General features: G+C 50.8%; 1 protein-coding gene across 2 annotated transcripts in view; it reads left to right on the top strand.

Annotated features, from left to right (window-relative positions):
- PPP1R16B (protein phosphatase 1 regulatory subunit 16B) overlaps positions 1–14,641 on the top strand; it is a 150,166-nt gene extending 135,525 nt beyond the window's left edge. For both annotated transcript variants that reach the window (XM_038750111.1, XM_038750110.1), the window contains 5 exons: positions 18–143; positions 1,895–1,970; positions 2,816–2,945; positions 3,070–3,238; positions 7,151–14,641. In XM_038750111.1, the coding sequence (XP_038606039.1) occupies positions 18–143; positions 1,895–1,970; positions 2,816–2,945; positions 3,070–3,238; positions 7,151–7,675 (1,026 nt within the window). In that variant the 3' untranslated portion in view covers positions 7,676–14,641. The remainder of the gene's footprint in view (positions 1–17; positions 144–1,894; positions 1,971–2,815; positions 2,946–3,069; positions 3,239–7,150) is intronic.
- Positions 14,642–20,459: the final 5,818 nt, after the last annotated feature.

Raw genomic sequence — 20,459 nt, 5'->3', positions numbered from 1 at the left:
CTTGTCCTTCCTCTTAGCTGCACATAGCTGGGGCCAATGGCTACTTGCACGCAGCCGAACTCCTGCTGGACCATGGCGTGAGAGTGGACATAAAGGACTGGGATGGCTGGGAACCCCTTCACGCCGCCGCCTTCTGGGGACAGGTACGGAAAATAATAATAATAATAATTACGGTACTCGTTAAGCTCTTACTATGTGCCAAGCCCTGTTTCAAGCACTGAGGTAGATACAAGTTAATCAGGTTGGATACTGTCCCTGTCCCACATAGGGCTCACACTCTTAATCCCCACTTTACCGATGTGGGAACTGAGGCACGGAGAAGTGAAGTGATTTGCCCAAGGTGACGCAGCAGACAATTGGTGGAATGGGGATTGGAACCCAGGTCCTTCTGACATCCCAGCCCATGCTCTATCCACTAGACCACGCTGGTTCTCTCAAGTTCACCAGCCCTGAAATCCCTCAATCCGACCACAGCCTTCCCACAAACTTCCTCCTGTAAATCTGTACTATCTCCCCAAAGGGTCCTCCAATCTTTTGAACCCATCCAATTTTCTCAACTCATCATGCCCCACTTAGCCTCCGTAGCCAAACTACCTTCCCTTGATGACCAAATCGTTGCTCTCAGAACCATCCTCTCTACTGAAATAAACTCACTCACTCCCCTATCCCTTTGTCGATCTCGTACCGCTAACCCACAGCCCTAGATCACCTGCACGGTCCGCCTCCTTCGCTCTTGAGTTCGAGCCACAGAATGCTGCTGGCAGAAAACTAAATATCAGATCGACTTCGTCCATTTCAAGTTTATCCTTGCATGCTTTAACTCCCCCTCTCCTCTGCCCAGTCAAATTATTTCTCCACCCTTATTGACACCCATGCCCATTGCTCTCCCAAATTATTCCAGACATTTAACTCCCTCCTCACTAGATTCTGTCAGTCCCACCTTCACAAGATCGCTAAAATCTGCCCTTTCCTCTCCATCCAAACTGCTACCGTGTTAATACAATCAGTCATCAAATTTAATACAATCACTCATCAAATCCCACCTGGATTACTGCATCTGCCTCCTTGCTGACCTCCCAGCCTCCCGTCTCTCCCCACTCCAGTCCATACTTTGATCTGCTGCCCGGATCATTTTTCTACCAAAACGTTCAGGACATGTTTCCCCATGCCTCAGAAAACTCTAGTGGTTGCCCATCCACCTATGCATCAAACAAAAACTCCTCATCATTGGTTTCAAAACGCTCAATCACCTTGCCCCCTCCTACCTCACCTTGCTACTCTCCTACTACGACCCAGCCCTCACACTTCATTCCTTTAATGCTAACCTTCTCACAGTACCTCGATCTCATCTATCTCATCACCTTCCTCTCACCCACATCCTGGCCTGGCGTGGCACCACCTCCCTCTTCAAATCTGACAGACAATTACTCTCTCCCACTTCAAAGCTTTATTGAAGGCACTTCTCCTCCAAGAGGCCTTTCCTGACTAAGCCCTCCTTTCCTCTTCTCCCACTCCCCTTCTCCGTCACCCTGACTTGCTCCCTTTTTCTTCCCCCCTCCCAGCCCCACATCACTATTGTACATATCGGTAATTAATTTTTTTACATTAATGTCTCTCTCCCCCACTCCCCCCAGCCCCTTCTAGACTGTATGCTTGTTGTAGGTGGGGAAAGTATCTGTTTATTGTTGTATTATACTCTCCCAAGCGCTTAGTAAAGTGCTCTGCGCACTTTAAACAATCAATAAATACGATTTAATGAATGAAGTTCACGACCCCAGTCAGCTTCAACTCTTGGGTCTCCTGCCCGCCCTCTGTATCGCACCTCTCCATCCCCCTCCCTGAAGAGTCGCCTAAGGTTGGGGACGTGGCTGTGACTGTGAATCTATTGTTCCAGATGCAGATGGCTGAGCTGCTAGTGTCCCATGGTGCCAGCCTCAGTGCCAGGACATCCATGGATGAAATGCCAATAGGTCAGTTGGAATTCCTTTGCCTCTCCGAGGGATGCATACAGAATGCCTCCTATACTCTTTTTTTAAAAATGGTATTTGTTAAGAGCTCACTAAGTGATCTAAGTGCTAAGTTCCAAGTGCTGGGATAGATACAAGCTAATCAGGGTGGGCACAGTCCATGTCCCACGTGGGGCTCACAGTCTTCATCCCCGTTTTACAGATGAGGGGACTGAGGCCCAGAAAAGTGAAGTGACTTGCCCAAGTTCACACAGTAGATGAGGGGTGAAGCTGGGATTAAAACCTGGGTCCTTCTGACTCTCAGGCCCATGCCCTAGCTACTGGACCACACTCTCAGGAGAGGAAGACGACCTGCGAAGGACTGATTGGTCAGGGAGGATGAGGGCAACCCCTTCAAGCAGCCCTCAGTGGCCAGAAATGAACAAAAAAACCCAAATTAGAGAGGATGCGAGTCGCTCATATTGGTTCTCTGGGAGCCGAGATTTTTCTTATGACTGCTTTTCTCCCCCAGGAGCGGGCAGCTCCTTAAGGGCAGGAATCACATCTTATACTTGTATGACCTCCAGGTGCCCCGTATAGTGCTAAAAGAAAAGGGGAGGTAGGTGGGGAGAGACTTGACTTCCCACCCACCTGGCTGGGTCCTGAAGGAAGGAGCAGCTGGCCTTTTTCCTCTCTGCCCAGATCCGAGAGGCAGCCAGAGATTCCCACTTATTGACAGGTGATGCAGCCGGGTGATTCCGCACACGGCGGGCCCCGGCCTCCCCTTGCCCTGCGACCGTGACATCGGCCGTGCGGCCCTCCCCTCCCGTGCCTTAGTTATAACCGTCCCCCGATTGCCGTTGCCTCAGACCTCTGCGAAGAAGAAGAGTTCAAAGTGCTATTGCTGGAGCTGAAGCACAAGCATGATGTGATCATGAAATCGCAGCTGAGGCACAAGTCATCCCTGAGCCGGCGAACGTCGAGCGCCGGGAGCCGGGGGTGAGTGGGGACTGGCAGGGGGTCCTCGGGGAGACCAGCTCGGTCAGGGGGGTGTCGGGGGGTGGGGTGGGGGGTCCTGAATTTTTCCACGATAACTAAACTGTCTCCCCTCCGTCTCCTCCAGGAAGGTGGTGAGGAGGGCCAGCCTCTCGGACCGAACAAACCTGTACAGGAAGGAGTACGAGAAAGAGGCCATTGTCTGGCAGCAGATGGGAGTGGCAGAGGAGCAGAGGAACTCAGGCTACAATGGGGACATCAGAGAGACTCGGACTGATCAGGAGAACAAGGACCCAGTAAGGAGTCGATCCCACTGCCTGTTTCTAGTCTCCTCTCAAAACTCTTCTGGGGAGGGCAAGAGGGCCTGAGGCCTGAGCTAAATGACGAGCCCGGGGATGATGGTAAATTTGGCGGGGTGGATAGAACACGAGCCTGGGAGTTGGAAGGTCATGGGTTCTAATCCCACTTCCGCCACATGTCTTGGGTAAATCACTTTACTTCTCTGGGCCTCAGTTCCCTCATCTGTAAAATGGGCATTGAGACAGGGCCTGTGTCCAACCTGCTTTGCTTGTATCCACCCCAGAGCTTTGTATAGTGCTTGGCACATAATAAGCGCTTAATCCATCAGTCAATCAATCAATCGTATTTATTGAGCGCTTACTGTGTGCAGAGCACTGTACTAAGCACTTGGGAAGTACAAGTTGGCAGCATATAGAGACGGTCCCTACCCAACAGTGGGCTCGCAGTCTAGAATGGTAACAAATACCATTATTACTATTACAATTATTCGAACCCTGCAGCTCCTCCAAGATGGGATGGAGCCTTCTAAAGGAGATCCCTGTCCTCACTGGAATTTTTGCCTTCTCCCCTTTGGGCGTGCTCTCTGTCCCCACACATTCATTCATTCATTCAATCGTATTTATTGAGTGCTTACTGTGTGCAGAGCAGTGTACTAAGCGCTTATCTCCTGCCCCCCCCACACACATTTTTTTTTTTTAGAAAAAACAGACCACCTTCCATCCACTTCAGCCATCTTTACTGAGCCTCTGGTGTGCGCAGAGCACTATGCTAATCACTTGGGGGACATACATTCCTGCCATCAAGGAGCTGCCTGATTCTGAGGGAGACAAGAAGGCATAAGTGGATGAAATGTAGTTCAAAGAGCGTGGGAGAAAATATTAACCGATTAGCATCTTGGGGCAGTGTCCCTCACCGGGGACTGGTGGAAGAGGAAGGGTCTGGGAAGTTGCAGGGGCAGGTGCAAATAAGCACCCACTCTGCTAAAGGGCAGCTTTTCTACTGAGGACCCGGATCTAAAAATTCCAAGCCACTGGCTGTGGAATTCCTGGGAACACATCCCTTTAGATGCTGAGTTAGCCCCTGATGTACCAAATCTCAGAGATCTCCTAAAATTTTGCCACCACCCACATCCAGGCACAAAACGTATCACATTTGTTGGGGCTGCCTTGTGGGCTAAAGGCATTTTTTTTGCATTTTAATAGCTCCAAAACCAAAAATAAGGATGAGATTTGTTGTGGGAAGGGAATGTATCTGTTGTATTGTTATACTGTACTCTCCCGAGTGCTTAGTACAGTGCCCTGCACCTAGTAAGCGCTCAATAAATACAATTGATTGATTCGCTGAGCAGGAGTAGGCAAAGACAGGACATCGATCTCACAGATGGGGGTTATTTGAACCAAGTTTTCCAGGCTCCCTAAGCAAGGGTGCTCCCACCCTTCTGGAGAAAAGATCATTTTCTCATTAAAATTGGTGCTATATAACCCAGCCTTCTGGAAGTTGAAATTTCCCAGCTGAGCAGATCCTGGAGAAGGATCTTGGGAGCCAAGTAAGATGAAATAGCACGTGGGGCGTATCTTTGGAAACATAAAAACCTCTATCATCAGCAGCACCTCAGAGCTCGTCAGGAATGAGCCTCACCGGTGAGAATTATTGACAAGTGAACTGAGAAAATTCGGACTTATTTTTTTTAATGGACAGAGCACAAGCCTGGGAGTCAGAAGGACCTGGGTTCAAACCACATATCTGCTGTGTGACCTTGGACAAATCACTTAACTTCCCCGGGCCTCAGTTACCTCATCTGTAAATTGGTTATTAAGACTGTGAGCCCCATGCTGTGTAGGGACTGTATCCAACCTCGTTACCTTGTATCTACCCCAGGGCTTAGAACAGTGCTCGGCACATAGTAAGCGCTTATCAAGTACCATAATTATTATTATTAATGATATTTCTTAAGTACTTACTATGTGCCAGGCACTGTATGGGGCGCCGGGGTAGATACCGGGTAATCAGGTTGGACACATTCCCCATCCCACATGGATTCGCAATCTTAATCCCCATTTTGCAGATGAGGTAACTGAGGAACAGAGAAGTTAACTGAGTTGCCCAAGGTCGCAGGAGACAGATGGCGGAGACGGGATTAGAAACCAGGTCCTTCTGACTCTCAGGCCGGTGCTCTTTCCACAAGGCCGAGGAAGCAAGATAATTTGTGAAAAGGCCCTAAAGAGTCCTGGGTTTGTCAGTGAGGAGAAAATACCAGAGAAAATAGTGCCAAGGAAAATGGCTTTTTTTATTTTGAAGGTTGGAGGAGCAGACTCAATGAAGCCAAAGCTGAGTGTCTGTGGGGAGTGCTGTGTGTCTGGTTAGCAGAAGTCATAGCTGAGAAGCAGCGTGGCTCAGTGGAAAGAGCACTGGCTTTGGAGTCAGAGATCATGGGTTCAAATCCCGACTCTGCCAATTGTCAGCTTTGTGACTTTGGGCAAGTCGCTTCACTTCTCTGGGCCTCAGTTACCTCATCTGTAAAATGGGGATTAAAACTGTGAGCCCCCCGTGGGACAACCTGATCACCTTGTAACCTCCCCAGTGCTTAGAACAGTGCTTTGCACATAGTAAGCGCTTAATAAATGCTATTATTATTATTATTATTATTATTATTATATGAATCTAAGCATCAGAAATCTCAGCTAATACTCAAAGAGCAGCATTTGTAAAACTGTCAGAAAACAGTTGCATCTGAACAACTTCTTTCATTTGGAAATGAAAGGAAAGCAAAGGACCCATTTATTTCTCTGTCTACACCAACAGTGCCCCCTGCTGTTGATCAACCCAACCATATTGTCGATTTATTATCTCTTCTTAATGATTTGTATTACTACTAATAATAATAGTGGCATTTGTTAAGCGCTTACTATGTGCTAGGCACTGTTCTAATCGCTGGGGTCGATCCAAGGTAATCCGATAGTCCCACGTGGAGCTCACAGTCTTCATCCCCATTTTACAGATGAGGGAACTGAGGCACAGAGAAGTGAAGTGACTTGCCCGAAGTCACACAGCTGATTTATTACCCTATTTTACTTGTACATATTTACTATTCTGTTTATTTTGTTTTGTTAATATGTTTTGCTTCGTTGTCTGTCTCCCCCTTCTAGACCGTGAGCCCGTTGTTGGGTAGGGACCGTCTCTATATGTTGCCAACTTGTACTTCCCAAGCGCTTAGTACAGTGCTCTGCACACAGCAATAAATAGGATTGAATGAATGAAAGTGGCAGAGCCGGGATTAGAACCCACGACCTCTGACGCCCAAGTCCAGGCTCTTTGCACTAAGCCACGCTATTAAGCGCTTCTTATGTGCCAGGCACTCTACTAAGCCCTGGGGTAATCAGGTTGTTCACAGTCCATTTCCCACATGGGGCTCGCGTTCTTAATCCCCGTTTTAGAGACGAGGAAATTGAGGCCCAGAAAAGTGAAGTGACTTTCCCGAGACCACACGGCAGACAAGTGGCGGAGCCGAGATTAGAACCCAGGTCCTTCTGGCTCCCAGGCCCTTCCCCACAGCACCTTTATATTTGCATTTATATTTGCATGTACTTATTACTCTATTTATTTTACTTGTACATATTCTATTTATTTTACTTGTACATATTCTATTTATTTCATTTTGTTAATATGTTTTGTTTTGTTCTCTGTCTCCCCCTTCTCGACTGTGAGCCCACTGTTGGGTAGGGACCGTCTCTGTGTGTTGCCAACTTGTACCTCCCAAGCGCTTAGTACAGTGCTCTGCCACACAGTAAGCGCTCGATAAAGACGATTGAATGAATGAATGAAAAGGCACCGCAGCAGGAGGGGAGGGCTTAAAAAGCGGCTTTTTCAGGTTGCTTATTCAGTGCTTTTGCTGTACTTCCCGTTTACAGAACTCCACCTTGGAGAAGCCCATGCTCCTTTCCGAATTAGCCACCAAATGCACCCTGGGGGACACGGAGCTGCCTCTCCCGAACGGCCTCCGGGCCCCGGTCGGCGCGTACCAGTACTCGCTGTCCAACGGGGACATTTGGAAAGTGCACGAGGTGCCGGATTATGGCCTGAGCCAGACGCTCCCCTATGGCAGCCCGGGCCTCCCTGACACCCAGCAGCTCTGGAACGGCTACAAAGAGCAGAGCCACCAGACCCTCTCGGAGCTGAAGCGGCAGAGGGCTGCGGCCAAGCTGCTCAACCACCCCTTCCTAAGCACCCACCTCGGCGGCGGAGGGATGGGGGGCGGGGCGGAGAGCGGCAGCGAGACCAAGGCCCACCTGCTCGGCACCCGGACTTCACCCTACAGCGCCAACGGGACGTCGGTTTATTACACGGTGTCCAGCGGGGACCCGCCGCTCTTAAAATTCAAAGCTCCCATGGAGGAAATGGAAGAGAAGGTGCACGGGTGCTGTAGGATCTCTTAATCTGGTCAGAAGACGGCTTGCAGACCGGGAGAGAGAGAGAGACACACACACAACTGGATCAGAAGCTCGGCATTTCTCGGCATGGTTTGCACCCGCCAACCCAATGGGTGGATTTCATTAGAAGGCTCCCGGGACGTGGGCACATTTCATTTTTCTAGGGCGGCTGCTTGCCATTTCTTGCCCAGCCCCGAGATTTTGGAAAGCTCACCGCTGGCGGGGCCGTCTCATTCACCCTCCCAGGACCGAATATGCCACAGTTTCAAGTGGAAAAACACCACTTATCGGCCCCGTGACAGGCGGCCGCTGAACTTTCGCTAAGTGACGTGACTACTGTACTACTGCTCTGCACTTGTTAAGCGCTTTCTGGCTCCCCTTCTCCTACCCCGTGGCCCCTCCGTGGCAGTTTTGCCAAATCCGAGCTTGGTCGGCGCAGGCAGACATGAGCCCAGGCCAACTGGGCCCCTGTGCATGTAAATTCCTGTTTGCGTACGCAAGTCAGTGGTGGGCACGTGTCATCGTGGAGGATGCCCAGGGAACAGGGGGATGTGTGAGCTTTCGAGTTCCGTTTCAAAATCTGGTCATACCGAGTGAGGGTCCAGGGGCCAGAGATTCCCAGCCAGCTTTGTCCTGCTTTGACGCTATTTTAAAACGACGAAGTAAGAACACAATTTAAACTGAACTCTGCAAGGGACACCGTCAACAGAATTCCTTGCCTGGGTGGTCAGGGCCACTTTAGATTCTGAAAAAAACAGGGGAGAGGGAAATCCAGTCGATTGTTTTGCCACAGCTGGGGTTGGGTGTAGTTTCTGTATTACACAGTTCATCGCACTGAAACGAAAGGATCGATTGCATTTGCTAGGTTCTCTTAGACTTTTAGTGTGCTAGGGAAATGATTAAGTTCAAGAAATTGTTTTCCTTTTTTTAAAAAAAAATTACGAAAACATTTCTTTTTGATCTACATCTTGTTGAATCATCTGTCTGGATCCCTTTTTAATGTTTAAATTGGGCAATCTCTGATAGCGGGAGCCCTTTGCTTGCTGGGAAGTCGTGTGGCCCTCTTTGACCACAGCTGCCAGCAAAGGTTTTGAAATGCCAGGTTGACTCTCAAACGCGTTCCCCTTCGCATCCACACACCTCTTTCACGCATGCAGGGCTAGCGGAACAGAGGTTCATGAGCCATAGGAGGTTCTCTTTCAGGAAAAAAAAAAAAGTAGCTTCTCCCAGGAATGCAGTGAACGAGAGCAGCAGCCCTTCTCTTGTCTTGTAGTAATCCTTTTTGTACTGGGCTGACCGATCCCTATGTCTCACTATGGGGTTGAGACTCTAGTGTCTTCCTCCCCCAGGACAGAAGCCCCCTTTCTCCCTCACCTGCCCGAGAGGAACGAGAAGGTGGTGAAAATGGAGGTTAGCTTTCTCTGGGTTGACTCAAAGCCACGCACGTTTCCCAGATACGGGAACCTATGAAGGCATTCCCTCAGAGCACGTGCTGAGTGGGCGCGCTTTTCTTGCATCCCTTCCTTAGGTGCCTCAGCCAGTTCCAAAGGCTGTTAACACAGAGCTCGTGCTGAAGAGAGATGCTTAGATGGTTGTAGCGCTTCACAGCCCAAAACCCTCTGGAAAGCGCACAGGACACCAGAAGACTTATGCCCTCTTGCCCCGCACCCTCACGGGGGGCAGGATCGGAGACCGAGCTGCCGGAGGGAGAGCTCTGTCCGGTGAGCCGGAGCCGTATTGGATTTGAGATCAGGAGTCCTCAGATGGGAGCCAAAATCTAATCCGCTCCAGGTAGGCAAATGGTCTGGAGTTGACCCCTGCAGGCTTGCCCCCCCCCAGAATGGGCATTGTGTAGCAACGAGCACTCTGAGAACTTCCCAGTTCGATGTACATAAGTTGTGACACGGGACTGATCTACTGAAGAATATCCTCCTGCAGAAAGCACAAGCTATCAGACAACGTGAACTGAGGGTTGGGTAGTGGAAAAGTGCGTGGAAATTCCTGCAGCTCACTTTGCTCTCCCTCTGCCCATACTGAGCTTCCTAATGCAGGCGGGGAAGCGGACGGAAAGTGCTTCATCTCCGCTCCCTGAGAAGCAGGCGGGTTTTTTCTGTCACCCGGACGCAATCGCCTGTGCATCTCCCACCTGGGCGTGCCCAGGGCTCATGGGAACTCAACATCAGCCCACTTTCGTTGAGGCGGGTTCTTGAAGGGGATTGGAGGAGGTAGAGGAAGAGGAGGAGGGAAGCGAGCACTGTAGCCAAAACCTAGAGAGGAGGAAGCATTACGAGTAGTAATCTATGTGGGACATGGTTGCTCTGCCCTGGTGAAAGTTTCATGTCCTTTGGGCCTTTATCCAAGCATTTAGTCTGTAGCAGATGGAGCTTGAAGAAGCCCAGGGTTGGGTGATCGAAGGTGCCAGCTTCAGCAGAAAAGAAAGGATCGGTGATACCCTGCAACAGAGTTAGCAGGTGCGATTTGGGGGCTGGATATCCTTCAGGCCGGAGAGACTGAACTAGTCTTCTCCTGTCACCCCATAGATCCAGGAAGAACTTATGGAAACAGGGCAACTTAAAGGCACATTCACTGCCGGGGGCAGGGGGGGAGGAAATCCCCCCAGGCATTATACGGGAGGGAAAACTATACCAATCTGTGGCGTGATCAGCCTCTGCTCCCAGTGCTATTCCCTGGGGCAGTCCATCTCCCTTCTTACTTGCCATCCAGCAGTCTCTAGCTCATCCGGTTTCCCTTTGGCTTTCTCATTTAGTCCGGTGGTTAAAACCCATCTTGAGATTGGTGCTTCTCTGCCTGCTCTGCTGCCATGTGGTTCCAACTGAATGGGGCTGATTAGTTAATATGGGGGTTGTGAGTTGCCACCAGTGCTTGAATGAGAGCAGGTAGAGCAGTGTTTTGCATCTGCCATTGTTGAAAGGTAGAATTCTGTCTGAGGCCGAATGAAGGACCACTAGACTTTCTTAGTTGGGCTAGTTTGAAAGTCTTTTCTTGCCTCGCCTCTCTTCACCTTCTTTCGGGTGGTCAGTCTCTCAGCTGGGTGAGATTTTTTCCAGGTTTTGGTTGTCCCCCCACCAGTGAGATTTCCGGCAAGAAATCCTGGGGGTGAGCATGCATTCAGTCTTTAAAAATAGAAAAGATACATTTGAGGGTGGGGTGTTTCTGGTGTCAACCTGGCAGAGAGCACGATGGGGAGAATTAGAGAACCAGACCCCAAGCCAATGTCAAGTCTGACTCTTGAAAACAAGGGAGACCCCTTTTTCTCACTGGTAGAATGATGGACATTTGAAGAGCTGAGACTGTACACCATCTGTATGCTGGTGTCTGTGAGGAGTCAATCTGTGCTGTGTCATTTGTGTAACAAAGTAATGCTGATTTCCCAGTGAGAGGTTAAACGCCTGTAGCCTGGCTACAGTGTGGCTACAGGCTGTAGAAATCACTTAATCTTACTCTTTCAAGCCCATGACCTGAAATGGGCCTTAAAAGTAATTGCCAATATAGCACTTCACAGCTTCACAATCATATCCAAGACCTTTGTGATAACTGCACCTAAGGCATCCTTCCTGGTTCCGGGAGTTTGTCCCCATTCACAATGTAGCTGATTAAAATGACCCACAGGTCAGCCTTATCTCACTCCTTACAGCCCCCTCCCGCCCCCGATTCAAGTTTCACTTTGGTTGCCCACCCTGCCGGTTTGATTTTCCTTCACCTTTCCTTTCCTTCCCACTTGGCCCCATCAGCTCAGAGCAGCACCAGAGCGGGAAGGCGAGCATCTCTTCCACCAAGTGGATGAGATAACCAATGTGACAACTGTTGGTTGCTTCCAAACATTCTTCCTTGCAAACTCAACCTGAAGATGTCCCAGCCGGAATTCACCTACGGGTGTGAATTGGTGATGAGGAAAGGCTGGGAGGGAGAGGGGACAAGAAACACCCAGAGCTTCTCAGGTAGAGAGAGAGTCTCTCTCTCTCCCCCACCCTCTGAGGCCCTGCCCAAACCTGCGTACTTAGCACATGGACGGGCATACTCGGGTAAATCTGACACGACAGCTCTCTGGGTAACCTGGCACCCTGGGAAAGTCACCAGGACCCACTCATTGGGAAGCTCGGTGCTAGTGTCATTGAAAGGGAAAACAAAAAGTGGCTCTGCAGGTAATCTGCTACGGGCACTGTGCTCCGGTGGTCTGAAAGGGGCCCCCTTCTCTCTCTGCTGAAGGCAGGAGGATGCTCGGGGCAAGGAGGCTGTGTCTCCTGAGACCCTCCCCTCTCTGTCCTGAGGTAACCCGGACCACCCAGCTAGGCCCTAAAAAGTGACTCAGTGGGCCTAAGCCGGGGGAACGTATGCAAGTTGCCATTCCCTCTGACACCTGCCCTCTCCCTTCGCTAAGCATTCCTGAGTGTGGAGCCCACCAAGCCGGTACAGCCCTGACACTGAGCCAGGGAGACTGGAAACCTGGACTTTGGTCCTGAGTTGTACTGTAAGACTGGAGTCGCTCGTCCTCTCTTTGGCTTCCCTATTTGTAAAGCGGAAATGAGAAATCCCTGCCCAACAGGGGCCCTGGGAGGATAAAATGAGGCCCGAGGTATGAAAAAGCTCAGAGTTGAAGAGAGGTGCTTCAGAATCTCAAGCATCAGTGTTAGTTACAGCTTGGTGCCGGAACTGTAGTAAACCAGCTGCTCTTGGTTGCACGGTTAAAGGGTTGGAGCCATTACTCTGATATATTGAAGTCCTGTTCTCATTCTGTTTCAGCTAGAACTTTAGTCTTATTTGCAGTGGAGTGATCCCAAATTACCAGACACCAGTTTTATAATCAAGGACAAGTGTGTGTTCAAGCCCGGTGACTTTTTGCAGGTCAGCAAACTGGCTACCAAAAAACAGGGCCTTTGGATCAGAATCCAAGAGAATCAGTACCAACAAGGCTAGGTTTTTGGTTGGTTGCTTGGGCCATTTTGTCTCGGGAGAGGCAGCTTTTTCAATTCCGCATCCTGCTGCTTGCTTGGTTTTCTCTACCAACATCCGTTGTCCGAGGGCCCGGGGAGAAAACCTAGATCAATTTCTGTAATGTTGGAGCTTGTCAGGGTGAGGGTTGAGAAGTTCGTGCTTAACCCTGTGGCTGACATCCTCCCAGTTCTGACTTTTCCAAAATAATCGGCGAGTTAAAACAAATCTGCCAAGCCCCACCAAAGCTTTCTACAATTTCCCCCTTGTTTAAATATTCTGAGCCCTTTTGCCTGTCTCTTTCCGTGGTCCAGTCCCCTGATAGAAAGCCATTCATATCGGTTTGCTGTGTGCACAACAATATAAGAATTGCCACGGGAATAAGTCCATAGTGATGTATTCTTATGGTACTCATCCCTACTGGCCCCCAGATGAAATGCTGTAGGAGTGAATGACAGGAATCGGAGATTCGTCCTCACATGTCAAGAAAAAGGGATGAGGAAAGAATCAAATACCTAAGGATTTGCCCATAATGGCAAAATGGGGGAATTCCTAGTAATAAAGCTTAAAGCATCCTGGGATGCTTTAGTTTACCGATGGGAAACAGCCCAGGCAACATCTCAGTGTTATTATTCGTTCCCCCCCGGCCGTCCCCAGCTTCCTCCTCCTACTGAAGCTTTTCCATTTCATCCCCAGCCTCATCTTCTCCCCAGCCTCTGCTGGAAATGTGAGTCAGTGACCTGAAATATGAAGGAATGCTGGAACCGTTGCGTAGCTGATCACTCTAGGGTAATGGCACGAATTTCCAGGGCGTGTCAGCCTCCTGGGGAGGTCCTCCTTCATTTTTGCCAAGCGTTTGAACGGGCCCAAAATCCATTGAGGGAACTCAACACGGATCCGTGACGGGTACCATTCTGAGCCACGTGGAACCCGTGTCCTGCGGGAGGTCCTCACGGGTATCTGGAAAACTGGATTATAATGGCCGAGTCAGGGCGGGGGGCGGGGGAGGTGGTCCATTGTGGTCATCGTAGGCCTGACAAATTTGTGAAGCCTCCCAGTACTACGGCCACCTCTCTGCAAATACTTTGATTAAGCTATCCCGCTGGGATCAATTTCCAAGGCTTCAAGAGCTGCCCGGAGGATGCGTCATGCTCCGAGAATTTAAGAAAGTATTTTACCCCAGGTTTCTCCGACTCTGGAAATTAACTCAAATCCTTTTTCGGTCTTAGTTATAAAATCTACTTGACCAACTTTCTCACCCCCTTAAACCTCCTACTGTAGACTATGATGAGATTTTCTTTTTTTTCTGACCTCTAACATATCCAAGAGGGATTTTCAAGGGCTTGGAGTATCTGATTTAGCCTTCCAGCTATGATCGAACACTTTGCACTTCACGAGAGTTAGACTCGGGCAGGCGCTGGAGGGAGAGAATTGGTCGTCGGAGAGAAGATTCCCGTTTTCCTGGGAGAAAACAGCTGGTCCGCTTGTGCGGCTCAAATCCCCGCCCCCCAGAAGGGAGTTTGGCACGCAGGCTGTACCAAGTTTCAATCGTAAATGGTGAACAACAGCAGCAGAAGCCCAACTCTGAGTCTCCAAGCAGTGTCTGAAGACATCCCACCCGCCCTGCAATAACTCTTACCGGATCTAATGTCCCTGACATACGTTAATGATGTACTGTACAGAGAAAACTGAGAAAGTGTATTTTATGTGAAAAAAACAAACTAATGTAAGAACACTGTATATTGTACTAGCAGCTTTGTGTAAAAAAGAGCCTTTTCGCAATCAGAGTCTAATATATTTAAAACGTTTTTTTTTTTTAAAAAAACTTTGATATTGTACTGGATTGACTTCACAACGCACCTTTAATGACTGAAGAAATGGTTACCTACCCTATGGAAGCACCGAGTAAGATTTCAAGTAAATTGTACATAAATCACATGCCAAATGGGTATGTATGACAGTATTAGCTTTGAAATTCTGGTATCTTTAATAGAGTTTTTTAATTAAAAATATTAAATTTCTTTTACCAGAACTTGTGTCATCATTTTTAAAGGCCGATTTGGATGATTTTCACTTAATTTTGGATTCACCAGCCAAACCTTCGGGTACACAGCAATTTGGATGCTAGGTCTCTGACCTCTTGGGCCCAGAGACTTGAGTGAACTGACTTTAAATTAGGATTTGTTCAATGAATAGACGTGAGAAAAATAGCCACAGTAGGTAATAATAATAATAATGATGGCATTTGTTAAGCGCTTACCATGTGCCAAGTACCGTTCTGAGCACTGGGGGAGATACAAGGTAATCAGGTTGTCCCTCCTGGGGCTCACAGTCTTGATCCCCCATTTTACAGATGAGGGAACTGAGGCTCAGAGAAGTTAAGTGACTTGCCCAAGGTCACCCAGCTGACAAGCGACGGAGCCGGGATTAGAACCCATGACCTCTGACTCCCAAGCCTGGGCTCTTGCCACTGAGCCACGCTGCTTCTCTCATGGTATTTATTAAGTGCTTACTATGTGCCAAGCACTGGTCTAAGCACTGGGGGAGATACAAGGTGATCAGGTTGTCCCACATGGAACTCACAGTCTTAATCCCCATTTTACCGATGAGGTCACTGAGGCACAGAGAAGTTAAGTGACTCGCCCAGAGTCACACAGCTGGCAAGTGTGTACATACCTAACGAGACACATGAGAGAACTGTAGAGATGATGTGACTGGATAATAAAGGGATCATTCAGGGAATGCTTCATGGGGCAGATCATTTTTCAGAAGGATTTGTAGAAGGGGAGGAATGTGAGCTGGTAAACCCGAGGTGGGAAGGGCATTACCAAATGTGAAGAAGTTAATGATATAAGCGATGTATCGGAGTCGATGAATCCATCAGTGGTATTTATTGAGCACAGAGCACTGTACTAAGTGCTTGGGAGAGGACCTGCTTAGCTATCAAGAAGTTAGTTGGGTAGGGACTGTCTCTAGATGTTGCCAACTTGTACTTCCCAAGCGCTTAGTACAGTGCTCTGCACACAGTAAGCGCTCAATAAATACAACTGAATGAATAACTCTTTTCTGCATTTATGATAGACAATTAGCATCCTATGGTTTTATTTTAATAATTCTTTAAAACAGATGTGCAAAACAGCCCAAAAGCACTTCTGTACATATCTGTAATTTATGTATTTGTTTATATTAATGTCTGTCTCCCCCTCCAGACTCTGAGCTTGTTGTGGACAGGGAATGTGTCCCCTTATTGTTGTATTGTACCCTCCCAAGCGCTTCGTACAGTTCTCTGCACACAGTAAGCACTCAATAAATACGATCGAATGAAGAGCACATTTTCCCCAGGGCTCAGTATCCAAGGGAAGCGGAAGAGGCTGGTTAAGAATGTTAACAGAAATGGAAAATCATGTCCAGTAATAATAATGTTGGTATTTGTTAAGAGCTTACTGTTTCCAAGCACTGTTAATTCTTTCATTCTATCATATTTATTGAGCGCTTACTGTGTGCAGAGCACTGTACTAAGCACTTGGGAAGGACAATTCAGCAACAAAGAGAGACCCTCCCTGCCCACAACGGGCTCCCAGTCTAGAAGAGGGGAGACAGACCGCAAAACAGGCATTAGAAAAGTAGCGTGGCTTGGTGGAAAGAGCCCGAGCTTTGGAGTCGGAGGTCATGGGTTCAAATCCCAGCTCCTCCAATCGTCAGCTGTGTGACCTTAGGCAAGTCACCTCGCCTCTCTGGGCCCCAGTTACCTCATCTGTCAAATGGGGATGAAGACTGTGAGCCCCATGTGGGACAACCCAATCACCCTGTATCCTCCCCAGTGCCTAGAACAGTGCTCTGCACACCGTAAGCGCTTAACAAATGCCATCATTATTATTATTATCACTCATTCATTCATTCTCTGTTCTACACGCTGTGGTGGGGATACAAGGTGTCCCTTGTATACCAAGATACTAGTACTCTGGGTTCCTTTTTCGGGCCATTAGGGATCTCTTCCACCCACAAGAGAATTGTTGGCTAGACTAGATCTTCCGCAGACTGAAGATCCTCCTTAACTTCCATCTTCAACCGCTCACTCTCCACTGGTTCCTTCCCCTCTGCCTTCAAACATGCCCATGTCTCTCCCATCCTAAAAAAACCCTCTCTTGACCCCACCTCACCTTCTAGTTATCACCCCATATCCCTCCTACCATTCTTTTCCAAACTCCTTGAACGAGTCGTCTACACGCGCTGCCTCGAATTCCTCAACACCAACTCTCTCCTCGACCCCCTCCAATCTGGCTTCCGTCCCCTACGTTCCACGGACACTGCCCTCTCAAAGGTCACCAATGACCTCCTGCTTGCCAAATCCAACGGCTCCTACTCTATGCTAATCCTTCTCGACCTCTCAGCTGCCTTCGACACTGTGGACCACCCCCTTCTCCTCAACATGCTATCCGACCTTGGCTTCACTGACTCCATCCTCTCCTGGTTCTCCTCTTATCTGTCCGGTTGTTTATTCTCAGTCTCTTTTGCAGGCTCCTCCTCCCCCTCCCATCCCCTTACTGTGGGGGTTCCTCAAGGTTCAGTTCTCGGTCCCCTTCTGTTCTCGATCTACACGCACTCCCTTGGTGACCTCATTCGCTCCCACGGCTTCAACTATCATCTCTCTGCTGATGACACCCAGATCTACATCTCTGCCCCTGCTCTCTCCCCCTCCCTCCAGGCTCGCATCTCCTCCTGCCTTCAGGACATCTCCATCTGGATGTCTGCCCGCCACCTAAAACTCAGCATGTCCAAGACTGAACTCCTCGTCTTCCCTCCCAAACCCTGCCCTCTCCCTGACTTTCCCATCACTGTTGACGGCACTACCATCCTTCCCGTCTCGCAAGCCTGCAGCCTTGGTGCCATCCTCGACTCCGCTCTCTCGTTCACCCCTCACATCCAAGCCGTCACCAAAACCTGCCGGTCTCAGCTCTGCAACATTGCCAAGCTCCGCCCTTTCCTCTCCATCCACACCGCTACCCTGCTCGTTCAAGCTCTCATCCTATCCTGTCTGGACTACTGTATCAGCCTCCTCTCTGATCTCCCATCCTCTTGTCTCTCCCCACTTCAATCCACACTTCACGCGGCTGCCCGGATCGTCTTTGTCCAGAAATGCTCTGGGCATGTTACTCCCCTCCTCAAAATTCTCCAGTGGCTACCAATCAACCTGCGCATCAGGCAGAAACTCCTCACCCTGGGCTTCAAGGCTGTCCATCACCTTGCCCCCTCCTACCTCACCTCCCTTCTCTCTTTCTCCAGCCCAGCCCACACCCTCCGCTCCTCTGCCACTAATCTCCTCACCGTGCCTCGTCCTCGCCCGTCCTGCCGTCGACCCCCGGCCCACGTACTCCCCCTGGCCTGGAATGCCCTCCCTCCCAATATCCGCCAAGGTAGCTCTCTTTCCTCCCTTCAAGGCCCTACTGAGAGCTCACCTCCTCCAGGAGGCCTTCCCAGACTGAGCCCACTCCTTCCTCTCCCCCTCCTCCCCTCTCCATCCCCCCCGCCTTACCTCCTTCCTTTCCCCACAGCACCTGTATATATGTATATATGTTTGTACATATTTATTACTCTATTATTTTACTTGTTCATATCTATTCTCTTTATTTTATTTTGTGAATATGTTTTGTTTTGTTGTCTGTCTCCCCCTTTTAGACTGTGAGCCCGCTGTTGGGTAGGGACCGTCTCTATATGTTGCCAACTTGTACTTCCCAAGCGCTTAGTCCAGTGCTCTGCACACAGTAAGTGCTCAATAAATACGATTGATTGATTGATTGATTGATTGATTGATGGGCTGAGGGGCCGTGGTCTTGGTGGCCTAGGGACAGGGTGCTGGCCAAGGGGAGGAGGGGGCGTGGTCTCGGTGGTGGTGGGGGGCCGGACCTCGGCCAATGGGAGGAGGGGGCGTGGCCTCGGGGCCGGCCGCCGGCCAATGGGTGGAGGGGCGTGGCTTCTGGGCCGGACGCCGGCCAATGGGCGGAGTGGGCGTGGCCTCGAGGCGGGGTGCAGGCCGATGGGCGTAGGGGGCGTGGTCTCGGTGGGGGGGGGGTCGGGCTCCGGCCAATGGGCGGAGGGGGGGCGTGTCCTCGGGACCGGGTGCCGGCCGATGGGCTGAGGGGCCGTGGTCGCGGTGGCCTAGGGACAGGGTGCCGGCCAATGGGCGGAGGGGGCGTGGTCTCGGTGAGGGGAGTGTCGGGATCCGGCCAATGGGCGGAGGGGGGCGTGTCCTCGGGGCACGGTGCAGGCCAAAGGGCGTAGGGGGCCTGGTCTCTCTGGGGGAGGGGGTCGGGCTCCGGCCAATCAATCAATCAATCAATCAATCAATCAATCAATCGTCCTTATTGAGCGCTTACTGTGTGCCGAACAGTGTACTCAGCGCTTGGGAAATACAAGTTGGGAACATATAGAGACAGTCCCTAGCCAACAGAGGGGGCGTGTCCTCGGGACAGGGCGGAGGGGGCGTGGTCTAGGTGAGGGGAGTGTGGGGCTCCGGCCAATGGGCGTCGGGGGGCGTGTCCTAGGGGCACGGTGCAGGCCAATGGGCGTAGGGAGCGTGGTCTCTCTGGGGGAGGGGGTCGGGCTCCGGCCAATCATCAATCAATCAATCAATCAATCGTACTTATTGAGCGCTTACTGTGTGCAGAACACCGTACTAAGCGCTTGGGAAATACAAGCTGGCAATATATAGAGACAGTCCCTACCGAACAGAGGGGGCGTGTCCTCGGGACAGGGCGGAGGGGGCGTGGTCTCGATGAGGGGAGTGTCGGTTACCGGCCAATGGGCGGCGGGGGGCGTGGTCTCGCTGAGGGGAGTGTCGGGATCCGGCCAATGGGCGTCGGGGGGCGTGTCCTCGGGGCACGGTGCAGGCCAGTGGGCGTAGGGGGCGTGGTCTCTCTGGGGGAGGGGGTCGGGCTCCGGCCAATCAATCCATCAATCAATCAATCAATCAATCGTACTTATTGAGCGTTTACTGTGTGCAGAACACTGTACTCAGCGCTTGGGAAATATGAGTTGGCAATATACAGAGACAGTCCCTACCGAACAGAGGGGGCGTGTCCTCGGGACAGGGCGGAGGGGGCGTGGTCTCGGTGAGGGGAGTGTGAGGCTCCGGCCAATGGGCGTCGGGGGGCGTGGCACCGGGGCACGGTGCAGGCCAATGGCCGTAGGGGGCGCGGTCTCTCTGGGGGAGGGGGTCGGGCTCCGGCCAATCAATCAATCAATCAATCAATCTGTACTTATTGAGCGCTTGCTGTGTGCAGAACACTGTACTAAGCGCTTGGGAAGTACAAGTTGGCAACATATCGAGACAGTCCCTAGCCAACAGAGGGGGGGTGTCCTCGGGACAGGGCGGAGGGGGCGTGGTCTCGGTGAGGGGCGTGTAGAGCTCCGGCCAATGGGCGGAGGGGGCGTGGTCTCGGTAAGAGGAGTGTCGGGCTCCGGCCAATGGGCGTCGGGGGGGCGTGTCCTCGGGGCACGGTGCAGGCCAAAGGGCGTAGAGGGGGTTGGGCTCCGGCCAATCAATCAATCAATCAATCAATCAATCGTACTTATTGAGCGTTTACTGTGTGCAGAACACTGTACTAAGCGCTTGGGAAGTACAAGTTGGCAACATATCGAGACAGTCCCTACCGAACAGAGGGGGCGTGTCCTCGGGGCAGGGCGGAGGGGGCGTGGTCTCGATGAGGGGAGTGTCGGTTACCGGCCAATGGGCGGCGGGGGGCGTGTCCTCGGGGCACGGTGCAGGCCAGTGGGCGTAGGGGGCGTGGTCTCTCTGGGGGAGGGGGTCGGGCTCCGGCCAATCAATCCATCAATCAATCAA

The sequence above is a fragment of the Tachyglossus aculeatus genome, chromosome 8, assembly GCF_015852505.1.
Source record: "Tachyglossus aculeatus isolate mTacAcu1 chromosome 8, mTacAcu1.pri, whole genome shotgun sequence".
NCBI classification, from domain to species: Eukaryota; Metazoa; Chordata; class Mammalia; order Monotremata; family Tachyglossidae; genus Tachyglossus; species Tachyglossus aculeatus.
Note: the sequence above shows the minus strand (reverse complement) of the source record. Positions and strands in the feature narration are given on the sequence as shown.